Raw genomic sequence first — 12,893 nt, 5'->3', positions numbered from 1 at the left:
AGAGCACCCGGAGGAAACACATGCAGACAAAGGTAGAACGTGCAGTCTCCACACAGACAGTCGCCTGAGGCCTGAATTGAACCCGGATCCCTGGTGCTGTGAGGTAGCAGTGCTAACCACTGTGCCATCTTCATGTATGGGAAGGGCCTCTCCCAAATTGTTGCTCCACAGCCGCTCCTCATTCAGTTCTATCATGCCCCTCCTGTGATTTTCTACTGAGTCTTTTCTGATTGCTGGATTTACATTCTCAAGGTGAGGAGCGGGAGTTGGGAAAATTCCCACCTCGGCCTACCCATTGCCTCAGGAGAAGGTGCCAGTTAAGTAGGGTTTTTCATTCCGGGGGGGTGAGGGGCAGTTGCAGGCTGTGGTCAGGCTGGCGGACTGGGGACAAAGTTCAGAGGCAGCCACAGGGGCTGCCAGATGCCAATGCAGGCAAGTTAAAAGGCCCGCTTCAGTGCTGTGGGATGTTAATGAAAAAGGTGGGGCTCCCTCGCCTTTATCCTTTACAGCCCCTCAACTCCCACACAATCCCCATGCCCCATCTATATTCGGAAATATATCACCATTTCTTCACTGTCTTTGGGTCAAAATCATGGCATTATTTCCCCAACAGCATTGAGAGTGCCCCCTACAGGGGAAGTAGCAGTTCAAAATGGCAGCTTACCATAACCTTCTCAACAGCAACTAGGGATGGACAATAAACATTGGTCTCAGCAGCAACATCCATATCCTATAAACGAATGAAAAAAATTCCGTGTCTCCCCAGCCCCCAAAAACCAAACTTTATGGCCAATCATGCGTCCACATACCCCTCGATGTCTGACTGTGGCACCTCCATGCCTATTCACCCACTCGAAACTGCATTGAACCAATTAATCCCTCAGTGATAAGCAGGGATATAAAACATGTTTTAAAAAACACATTCATTGATTATTTTTCATTTTCTTTGAAAAACAACTTTTAACTTTAGACCAATAATCAATCATCCATAGTCTTTATTAATAGCAGAAACTGTAAGCACTTGAAACCCCAACCCCTTTACCTTGTGTGTAATTAAACATTGTGCAATTGTCCAAAAAGATTGGAGGGGCAGAAAAATGTCAATTAACTAATGTTTTTTTCTGGGACTCATCTGCTTTTAAGATTCTAATGGATTTGTGGACTTTCATTCAAGCCTTATTATGTATTCTTAGCTGCGAGGCCAGAAATCCATTAGATTGTTGAAATGGCCAGGCTGTAGGAAAATATGGCTGGAGTGACTGCTCTGACTTTCTGATCTTTTCTGTCAATTGCACAGAACTTTATCTCATTCATTTATGGGATATGGGTATCACTGGCTAGGCCAGCATTTATTGCTCATCCCTCATTGCTCTTGAGAAGGTTGTGGTGAGCTACCCTCTTAAATCGCTGCTGTCCCCGAGCTGTAGGGACATCCACAGTGTTGGATGTCCCTACAGTGGGGTTTTGGGGAAGGGGCAAATCCCGAAAGCTTGTGGGTTTACTATCAAATTAACTTGTTGGACTTTAACCTGCTGTTGTGAGACTTCTTACTGTGTTTACCCCGGTCCAACGCCGGCATCTCCACACTGTGCTTTGTGGGCAATGGACAGGCTTTGAAGAGTGAGGTGAGTTACTCACCACAGGATTCCTAGCCTTTGACCTGCTTTGGCAGCCACAGTATTTATATGGCTAACCTAGTTCAGTTTCTGGTCAATGCCCATGCTGGAAATATGCAGATCATCATTCAGTATTTGTTGACATTACAGATGACTTAATGTTTTTGGTAGAATCTCTTCATTTTGAGGACCCTCACCACTATTTTCACATCCTACACGTAGCATAGATTTCAGCCAATCACAACCCGCACCACAAAAAAGGCTCATCTTTTTTTTCACCTGACCTCTCTGACCTTCTTGGCTCATACTCTCGTTACCGGCTAAAATCCAAAATCCTCAGTGTTGTGTTGACAACTGGTCATGATATTCCCAGTCTTTGTAACCTCCACTAGTCCCCAGACCCTCTCAAAGTTCTCTGATGCCTCTTCTGCATCTTCCTCCCATTGCTTAACCATGCCTTCTGCTTGCCTGGGTCCCACATTCGAAAATTCCCTTCATCTCTTCCCCCTGTTTGAAGACCCTCCTTTGTCCAAATGGATTGGCCATGCTAAACTGCCCTTTAGTGCCCAAGGTTAGGGGGAATTAGTGGGGTAAATACATGGGGACTGACTGGGTAGGATCTCGTGTCAGAGAGTCAGTACAGATCTGATGGGCCAAATAGCCTCCTTTTGCACTGTAGGGATTCTATGATTAATAACCATCTCTTTTGCCAAGCTGTTGGTCACCACCACCAACACCACCGACCCCCCCACCAGTCCCACACCCCTAATATCTCTTTCTTTGCTTGGCATCTAATCTACCCCTCTCCCCATTTCTTCCCCTCTGAAGTGCTTTTGAATATTTTTCCACATTGAAGGTACATTATAAATGCATGTGCATGTATCATGTATCTCATGCCTTGTATGATATTTATGCAGCAAAGGAACTTGAATAGTTTCTCTTTTTTCCCGTACCCCACACTGCTGGCAATAAGTCTTGCTTCTGAGCTGTATCAGTCAGGCATGTTTCCCGAAGGGAGCCTGGTGTATAAGCGAACATGGTTATACCTGGCGTGAAGCACAATTTCTCTGGTCTCTCAAGTGTGCCGCTGAGAAGATAAAATGAAATTTACTGCTCACAACAGCATGTGTGCGAGAATTAAACAAACATTTGCAATATTTAAAGTATAAATTAAATATAATGGAATAAAATGAAGGGTGTATACAGCAGCACACATGTCGCAATTTTAATTATGAAGTGGAGTAATTCAATTTCAGTGAATTTTGAATCAATACAATTTTCGTCATTAAATTGGAGGGTTCAATGGGTCATTTTTTAAATTACATGCTTAAGCTTTGTGTTATGTCTGCTATCCTTATCTAATTCCACCGTGCAAAGAACCATTTTACAGAATATTGATCAGTCTGTTTAAATATATTGATGTGAGTGCACACAAACGTTGCTGGTCTGTTTGAGGGATGGCATCAAATATTTTGCTTTCCTCTTGTTATCCTACAATAGTAATAAAGCCCCATGGGTCAGCAGAACCTCTGACAGAGCCAATGAAAAATAAGGTGCACAGAAGCAAATGTGATGTGGTGAGCGCTGTTGAGAGGATAGGTCTACAAATCTATACCACAGAAAATGTATGCATTTCTATGCCGTAGCAGAACACAACTCAATCCCTGAATTACAATACAACAACAATTAGTAATGTCATTTCTCGTGTGGTATTAATTGCAGTGAGGCTTCCAATTCTAGGGTGTAAGTACAATTGTTTGAATAAGGGGGATTCATTCTGACTTCCAAATAGGAATTTTCATCATGATTTGCTGTTGTCTCATCTCATTTATGGAACATAGCAGAGGACCCCCAAAGGAGATGCTATATGTGGGCAGCACAATGGTTAGCACTGTTGCCTCACAGCGCCAGGGACCCAGGCATGATTCCTGCTTGGGTCACTGTCTGAGCGGAATTTGCACACTCTCCCCATGTCTGTGTGGGTTTCCTCCGGGAGTTCCAGTTTTCCTGGAAGACGTGTTGGTTAGTTGATTGGCCATGCTAAACTCCCTCCGTGTACTCGGACAGGTGCCAGCATGTGGCGACTAGAGGATTTTCGCAGTAACTTCATTGCAGTGTTAATTGTAAGCCTACTTGTGACACTCGTAAATAAACTAAAGTATAACTTTAAGTGAACACATTAACATAATCTGATTCAATATTCACATCGAGGAAGTTTCCAAAAGTCAAATTCAGTTGAGTACGTCTCCAATATTATGCTAATTAAAACTAATTTGAAGGAAGCCATGTGGGAAATAGACAGCTGGAAGCAAGACCTTGAATGATGCAGAAAACATTCATGGTATTTGTGTTTTGACGATACAGCTCATTTCTAATGCTGACAATTGCTTACCTGAAGATAATGGTAAGCCCTTTCTTGTGCCTTGGTATCCTGCAGCATTGAAGCTTTGTCTTGGCTCAGTCCTGAGCCAGGATAGGCCTCTCTGGCCTGGTTTACCGTCATAGTGGACCACATACTTCTTTTCATGTGTTGTGAATCAGCCAACATTGGCATAGCTGCACAGGCTGAGCATTTCCCTTCACTGCTGCTTTTTAAGCTCTTCAGGGTCAGGTCTCTGCAGGCACTTTCGATGGGTTCTGTACAGTACTGGGTGGGCTGTTCCATGGAGTGCCTACTGGCTCCTGTGGCCACCATATAACTGCTGTCACTGTCCAGGTTGTCATCTGAGCTCCACCAGCCGGTTATCTTAGCTCTGTGCTTAGAGTCAGATTTGCGCTCCTTGCTTTTGCTCCTCTTTGTTGACCTTGACTGATGATGGTGCTGGTGATGCTGGTGGTGCGGGTGGTGATGGTAGCCGTCCCCGCCTCTCCCCTCCACCTTTGTACCGTTTATGTTTCCCTTGGAAGGGGCTTCCAGGGAGTGAGACTTGGCGAAAAGCTTCTGCACAGAGTGAACCAGGTGCCGGATCCTGCTGGGGCTTTCACTCCGCTGCTCCGCTGAACTTGCCCGCTGGTACTGAAGCGTGTGAAACCCATCGTGGTGGAGGGGCAACTGCTTCTCAAACTGGTCCAGCAGGTTGGGCGGCAGCCGGTTGATCTTGCTGGCCGTGTGAGTGGCAGCCATGCAGTCGTCACAAGATTCGTACTGTGGGTTATGGTGCATCCTGGGAAAGGTACTGCTGGAGGACATCTGCTCAGTCATGCTAAGCGGCACCGCAGCACACTCAGAGGGCATAGTACCCCTGGACATGCAGTAGTGATGGTCCATTGAACAGGATTCTGTAGGGCTAAGCATATAACTCTGCCGGGGGTCTTGGCTGTGATGTAAATAATCATGGGAATGATCGCAATCCTCAGGCATACAGTGGCATGTGTGCGCAGAAGAGTGCTGTGACTGGCTACGACTTCCATTGTATCCCTTCATTGTGTTAAAACTGTACGGAGTCCATCTTCATTCTTCAGGAGAGTGCTGAATCGCTGCCCCAGTCATCTGTAAAACACCAAAAACCACAAATCAAGACTGGAAGGTGGTACGGATGTCAAATCTGAATCGTCAGAATATTAACACTAAGAACAAAATAAAACAGACGGGGATATACCAAAAAATGATAAAGTTTTTTTGAAGTTTAACAAAAACACGTCCAAGATGGGATCTCAGAGGCCACATTTAGTGAGGCACCCCATTGGACTATCCCCATAAATCAAGCAGGCATCTAACATAGTGAGTCCCTGTTGAGTCTGAGCCTACTGGGAAGGGTAGCTCCAAAGAACTCCCACAGAAGGCAAGCCACTGGAACAATAGGGTTTATTCCCAACCTTGTTTGAGATTTACGGCATGGCCACAGACCAGATGGAGCCTCTGCCTTTTCTGACAAGGCTGCTGATGCAAGAGGGCAGGTGCTTCTATACCAACTCCAACAAATGGACACAGCCTTAGTTTAATGTCTCCTTAGATGGATCATATCTCTCACAATGCAGTACTCCCTCAGAAAGAAGTGCCAGCCTAGATTATATTCTTAGTCAGTGGTGGAGTTCAAATCCACAGCTTACTGAATCAGAGACAGGAACCTGACTATCTGAACCAAGCTGCAACTCGGTGATTGTATGATGTCACTTAGCATAGCTGCTTTGAGGCACAGAGGTAAATGTACAACTTTTGCTGCCTGAATGGTCATCATACCATAAGATATAGGAACAGAATTAGGCCATTTGGCCCATTGCATCTGCTCCACCATTCAATCATGGCTGACAAGTTTCTCAACCTCATTCACCCACCTTTTCTCCTCTAACTTTTGATCCACTTACCAATCAAGAATCTATCTCTGTCTTAAATATACTCAATGACCTGGCCCTCCACAGCCTTCTGTGGCAATCAATTCCACAGATTCAGCGCCCTCTAGCTGAATAAATTCCTCTGGTCATCTCTTGGTGTGGATGCCTCAAGATTTATGGAACTGCCTGATTTTCATTCTATTGAAAGCAATGTCCTGCCAATTACCATCTGAGTGATTAAGACTAAATCCAACATTGGGGAAGTATTAGGCATGAAATACATTGAAATTCTCATCTTTCAGACAGATAAATCAAAGCAGATTTTATTCCTAAATGAAAGTGTTTTGTTCCAAATCAGATCTGATAATGGCAAATATTTCACTGCAGGGAATCAGTCCAGACTGCTTCTACAAGGCCTAACCAAACATTCAGATCTTCTATCAAGATTCTCCTCAGTTTGATGATCATTTGTTCTGTAGAAGGGTCATTTACACCTAAAACTTTTTTGTGGGGAGGGATTTCTGACCTTCGTGACCTGCCACCGCTGGAAGCAAAGACGAAGAATGTGGCGTTTAGCCAAATCTCCGCTCATTGCAGCAGAACCAGAAATTCCTGCTGGTGAGAACGGCTGAAAAATCCCCCCCCATTAACTCTGTTTCTCTCCACAAGTTGAGTTTATAAAGCATTTTCTCTATGGAGTGCTGATTTCAAGCATCTGCAATATTTTGCTTTTAATTATTTTGATGACTATTTGTGTTGCCCTGAGTACTGTATTTACCATTAATACTCATTGCTGTTTATGAAGGTACAGAAGGGGATTAATAGATTTAATTCCCACAAAATAATTGGTTTAATATAATGATCTTGCAACCTACAAATTGATATAAAGTTTATTTTCTTTATTAATTCTTGGGAAATGAGCATCATTGCCCATTTCTAGTTGTCCTTGAGAAAGTGGTGGTGAACCATTGCAGTCTTTGTTGTGTTTGTGCCCCCGTAGTGCTTTTAGACAGGGAATTCCAGGGATTTTGACCCAGCACCAAAGTTGGAATGGCAACATAGAATTCCTACAACTTGGATGGACGCTTGAAGGTGTTAGCGTTCCCATGCACCAGCTATCTTTGTTCCTTCAAGTGGTAGAGGGGTTTGGAAGGTTTTGTTGAAGGAGCCCTGGTTGAGTTGCTGCAGTGCATCCTGTGGATGACATGTACTGCTGGCATTGCATCAGCATGATGGAGGGAGTGAATAATTACAGTGGTGAATGGGCAGTCCACAAAGAGGTACGAGTTTCCTGATATTCGTTAGAGCTGCACTCTTCCAGGCAATTGGTAACCCTGTCATGTTTCTGATTTCAGCCTTACAGATAGTGGGCAAGCTTTGGGAAACCTGCTACAGCATCTGAGGAACTATTAATGGTACTGAACAGTGCAATCGTCAGAGAATATCCCCACTTCCGACTTTCCAAGGAAAGGAAGGCCGTTGATGAAGACAACCTTGAGAAATTCCTGCAGTAAATGTCCCGATTTTGAGATAATTACTTTCTGAAAATCAAGATCAGCTCTCTTTGTGGTGGGTGTGACTCCAGCCAGTGGAGTATTATCCTTAACAATTGTCAAGGGGCACAAACTATAAATAATATCACTATCAATAGCTTCAAATATAAAATACTCTCTGATGATCAGAGAAGCTCTCTCGTGTTATGGGATGCAAGAGTAGAAATTGCATGATTCAAAGAGGGTAATGCTTCCAGATATCCAACACAGGTACCTGAACTTGGGAGGAAGTCAGATTTTCTATCCATTGCTGACCTGCAAGGAAACTGCAGCCCAATAGTGAGATGTTGGGGACTGAGTGAGATTAGGGGGATTAGCAGGATAAATACAGCGGGGTTACAGGGTAAGGATGTGGGTGTCAGTGCATGCTCAATGGGCTGAATGGCATCCTTCTGCACTGTAGGGATTCTATGATTCTATGAAATATGTCATTATGCTAGCATCCGTCACATTGTTAAATAGCTCTGAGGATATTTCTGGGATGCATGGCAATGGAAAGTACATTATCACTGAATAAGAGGAAATAGAGATGCTGTATTTCCTAGTGGTAAGTTCCTGCCTCCCACTGTATCGCTGAGGAGACTACCGATTAGAGGTTGGGCATGTTTCACCTAGTCTAGACAGTAAAATCAGGTCACACTACACTGCTTTCTACTCCCATTTTCACCAATTCCATCTTCTTTCTGATTCTCCATTTTTACTTGGGGGACCCCACAATGCCATTTGATCACCCTCCTTCACCACCTCCATTTCCCATATATATGGAGACAATGGAGAATAGATTACATCATCTTGCTGGCTTTTAAGTGAGAGAACAAAAATATATTTGAAGTTGTCCAAGCCAAATTATATCAAGCACGTCAATGCACCTGGTAAAATTATAGAGAGAAGTTGAGAAGGGCATAATTATCATTTCAGTCTGATTGGAGTGGTAGAAGTTTTGTCCCTGACATCACAGCACGGTGGCACAGTGGTTCGCACTGCTGCCTCACAGCACCAGGGACCCAGATACAATTCTGACCTTAGGTGATTGTGTGGGTTTCCTCCAGGTGCTCCGGTTTCCTCCCACAGTCCAAAGATGTGCAGATTAGGTTGATTGGCTATGCTCCATTGCCCCTTAGTGTCAGGGGGATTAACAGAATAACATTTGGGGTTACGGAGATAGGGCCTGTGTAGGATTGTTATCGATGCAGGCTCGATGGGCCAAATGACCTCATTCTACACTGCAGATATTCTATGACTCTGTGGTCACTTCCACTCAAGATTCAAAGACAGAAGTTGGGATTTTCTGGCTGCACTCGCCCCAAAGTTGAAAATTTCGGCCTGAGATCCCTGCCTGCCACAATTCCCATGGCGGGCAGGATGGCAAAATTTCACCCAAAATTTACATATCAGTGCAATACTTTAAAGTTTATTTATTAGTATCACAAGTTGGTTTACATTAACACTGCAATGAAGTTACTGTGAATATCCCCAAGTCGTCATACTCTGGTGCCTGTTCGGGTACACTGAGGAAGAATTTAGCATGGTCAATGCATTTAACCAGCACATCTTTGGAGTGTGGGAGGAAACGAGCACCTGGAGGAAACCCATACAGACACGGGAAGAACGTGCAGACTCAGCACAGACAGTGACCCAAGCTGGGGATTGAACATGGGTCCCTGGCACTGTAAGGCAGCAGTGCTAACCACTGTGCCACCGTGATGGCACGAGGGAGGTGTAGCTGTGTCGGTAGTGCTGTCTTTTAAATGAGCTTTTAAACCATGATCCACTTTCAAGTGGATGGAAAAGAATACTATTACGAAGAGGAGCAGGCAGTTTTTCCTGCAGTGTCCTGGCCATTACTGATCTTTTAGCCAACGTCACAGAAATGCATGAGTTGGTAATGAGCACACGGCTGTTTGTGGAACCTTGCTGTGTGCAAATTGGCTGCTGCATTGCCTAGATCATATTTGTGTCTACACTTCAAAAGCACTTAATTGGCTGTAAAGCGCTTTGGGACATCATGAAGTGCAAGTCTTTTTTTTCCCCTATACAATAATATAGCCAAAAGTAACTTCTACTCTCGGCATTTTTAAGCATTGGTTTTATTCCAAGCTGAATTTTACAGCATATTCAGCATCTTGTGAAACTTGGTAATTGCTAATACTGAATGATGTACAAAATTGGACAAGTGATCTTTGAAGTTACAAATTATTTTCCCTATGTCAGGAAATGGATGAATACAGTGGATCTTGAATAACACAAAATCAGTTTAAAAAGATATTTTATGCTTGGGTCAGGGTTTCTAAATACTACACATCGAGATGACCTGTCTGCAATATGTATTTTCATCCTTTTATAGTGTAAATTTTAACAGCAATAGAAGGGGACTCATATCAAAACCATAAGTCCGGAATCCTAAACCTGCTGCCTAAATTACTTTGGTTAGAATATTTTATATTAAAATACATTGCCAATGAGGTATTTGGCTGGACACATAATGAAGAGTGATTGAGACCTTTGTTCATGCAATCATAGACTCCTACAGTGCAGAAAGAGGCCATTCAACTCATCAAGTCTGCACTGCCCACAATCCCTCACAGGCCCTATCCCCATAACCCATGCATTGACCCCAGCTAGTCCCCTTGACACTGAAGGACAATTTAGCATGGCCAATCCACCTGACCTGCACACTGTGGGAAGAAGCCAGAACACCCGGAGGAAACCCATGCAGACACGGGGAGAATGTACAAACTCCACACAGGCAGTGACCCCCAAGCCGGGAAGGGCCAATGACATATATTCATGCAGATCACAGACAGGATCCGGGTGGTGTTCGGATAGTCGTAATTAACCCATAACTTGGAATGTCTTATTGAAGTTATACAAGACATTGGTAAGGCCACATGTGGAATACTCTGTGGCTTTCTGGTCACCCTATTATAGAAAGGATATTATTAAACTAGAAAGAATGCAGAAGAAATTTACTGGGGTGCTACCAGGACTTGATGGATTGAGTTATAAGGAGAGGCTGGATAGATTGGGACTTTTTTCTCTGGACTGTAGGAGGCTGAGGGGTGATCTTACAGAGGTGTATAAAATAATGAGGGGCTCAGATCAGCTAGATAGTCAATATCTTTTCCCAAAGATAGAGGAGTCTAAAATTAGATGGCATAGGTTTAAGGTGAGAGGGGAGAGATACAAAAGTGTCCGGAGGGTCAATTTTTTCACACAGAGGGTGTGAGTGAGTGGAACAAGCTGCCAGGGGTATATGTAGAGGGGGTACAATTTGGTCTTTTAAAAAACATTTAGATAGTTACATAGGTACAATGGGTATAGAGGGATATGGGATTAGCTTAGGGTTTAAAAAAAAGGGCAGCATGGACAATTTGGGCCAAAGGACCTGTTTCCATGCTGTAAACCTTTATGACTCTATGACTTGAGGGCAAGGGACACAGATACAAATGAGTGATAGGCAGATTCAGGGCTGATGTTGGAAGACTTTTTTTCCACAGACAGTGATCAACAGAAAGAGTGAACTTCTAATTATGATCAAAGAGGCAGAGACTGCAATCATTTAAAAGACATTTGCTGATGGGAGAATTGCAGGTTCTTGCTAGTGGCAGTTAATCTTCATTGGACCAAGTGACCAACCTCATCTGTATCTATCTGGTAATTTGTGAATTTGTAATGGCAGAGAGCTATTATTGCATCAATGATTTTCCCATCCCACAGTCAGTAAATCCCTAATCTCAACAGGAAATGCTGAAGACTCCTCTTCAGCGATGCTGTAAGTCCATATCTTGCCTTACCCACCCTTAGATAACTGGGAATATATCCCCAGGTTACAGTTGTAGTGTGGGTAATAATAATGGATTAGAATCATAGAAGGAGGCCATTCAGCCCATTGAGTCTGCATTGACTCTCCGAAAGAGCATCTTAACGAGGCAACTCCATGCATTTACCATGGCTAATACCCCTAACCTACACATCTTTGGACACTAAGGGGCAACTTTGCACAGCCAGTCCACCTAACCTGTACACCTTTGGACTGTGGGAAGAAACCAGAGCACCCAGAGGAAATCCAGGCAGACACAGGGAGAACTCTACACAGACACAGTCACCCAAGGCCATAATTGAACCACAGTACCTGGAGCTGTGAGGCAGTAGCACTAACCATTGTGCCACCATGCTGTTTGTTTGCGACATAAGAATGATCTAATTTTCATAAGCTATTATTTAGAAGTATTTCAAAAGCATGGAAAATGGAGAGGGAAACATTAAACCAATCCAATAGGGATGAAAAGCAGAAACATTACCACAGCAGGACTAATTTCACCTTCATAGTTAGGTCAAAAGCTGCTTTACACAAAGAAAGTTCATCAAGATTTTGAATGGGATTGATAAAACATAAAATGCACTCAAGGTTAAAAACTACCATTAGATATTTTAACAAGTGAGCACTTACGTCTTTATCTGGAACTCTTTCCTGGTATTTTAATGGTAATGCCAACTGTTTATATTAAACAAAATAGCTTTGCACCATACAGTGTTTACATAAATATAAATACTACATATTGTAGCGTGTATAAGTGCACTGGGGCAGCATGGTGGCACAGTGGTTAGCAGTGTCACCTCACAGCACCAGGGACCCGTGTTCAATTCCTGGCTTGGGTCACTGTCTATGTGGAGTCTGCACATTTTCCTGTGTCTATGTGGGTTTCCTCCGGGTGCTTCAGTTTCCTCCCACAGTCCAAAGATGTGTGGGTTATGTAGATTGGCCATGCTAAATTGCCCTTTAGTGTCAGGGGTACTAGCTAGGGTAAATGCATGGGGATACAGAGATAGGGCCTGGGTGGGATTGTGGTTGGTGCAAACTCGATGGGTCAAATGGTGGTATCCTTCTACACAGCCAGTCCACCTAACCTGCACACCTTTGGACTGTGGGAAGAAACCAGAGCACCCGGAGGAATACGATAACATTATATTGTACGTCATGTAATATTGAATAAGCTATTACAAATCATATTGTTTGTTATAGGGTTTAGAGTATTAAATGGTGCTTATGTGTTATATAATGTGTAGGTTTTCAAACTCAAGAGGAAATTTAGGGGATCCCAAAGGTCTTGACATTTTTATTTTTTCTGCATTAGCTAGCACTATTTCTGTCATTCAACGTTGCTACAATTACTGAGTTCACTTGAAGGCAGCTATTCAATTTGTCATTCACAAACCACTCAAGTTTCACCGTTTGTTACACTGACAGAATCCATCGCCTGAGTGATCACTTTGTAAAATCACTGCTAGCTGGTTATTATCCAATAAGCAGTGAAAGGGAAATGAAAAAGGCCCCAGCAGAAGAATTAAATAAACAGAGAAGAACAACGCAGCAGCCTTTTATTGGATTATCTTTCACCTTGTGTGATTCCTGGCACATTCACAGCAACAGTCTTGAACTATTACATAGTTA

General features: G+C 43.4%; 1 protein-coding gene across 1 annotated transcript in view; it reads right to left on the bottom strand.

Moving 5' to 3' along the window:
* Positions 1-5,090, bottom strand: part of LOC145358028 (disks large-associated protein 2-like) — a 105,358-nt gene extending 100,268 nt beyond the window's left edge. Inside the window, exon 1 of the mRNA XM_080211733.1 lies at positions 4,009-5,090. Within this exon, the coding sequence (XP_080067859.1) occupies positions 4,009-5,040 (1,032 nt within the window). The 5' untranslated portion in view covers positions 5,041-5,090. The remainder of the gene's footprint in view (positions 1-4,008) is intronic.
* Between the last annotated feature and the right edge of the window lie 7,803 nt (positions 5,091-12,893).

Source organism: Carcharhinus amblyrhynchos, chromosome 24, assembly GCF_965287045.1.
Source record: "Carcharhinus amblyrhynchos chromosome 24, sCarAmb.v2.hapA, whole genome shotgun sequence".
NCBI classification, from domain to species: domain Eukaryota; kingdom Metazoa; phylum Chordata; class Chondrichthyes; order Carcharhiniformes; family Carcharhinidae; genus Carcharhinus; species Carcharhinus amblyrhynchos.
The sequence above is the reverse complement of the archived record's forward strand: the minus strand, read 5'-3'. Positions and strand labels throughout refer to the sequence as shown.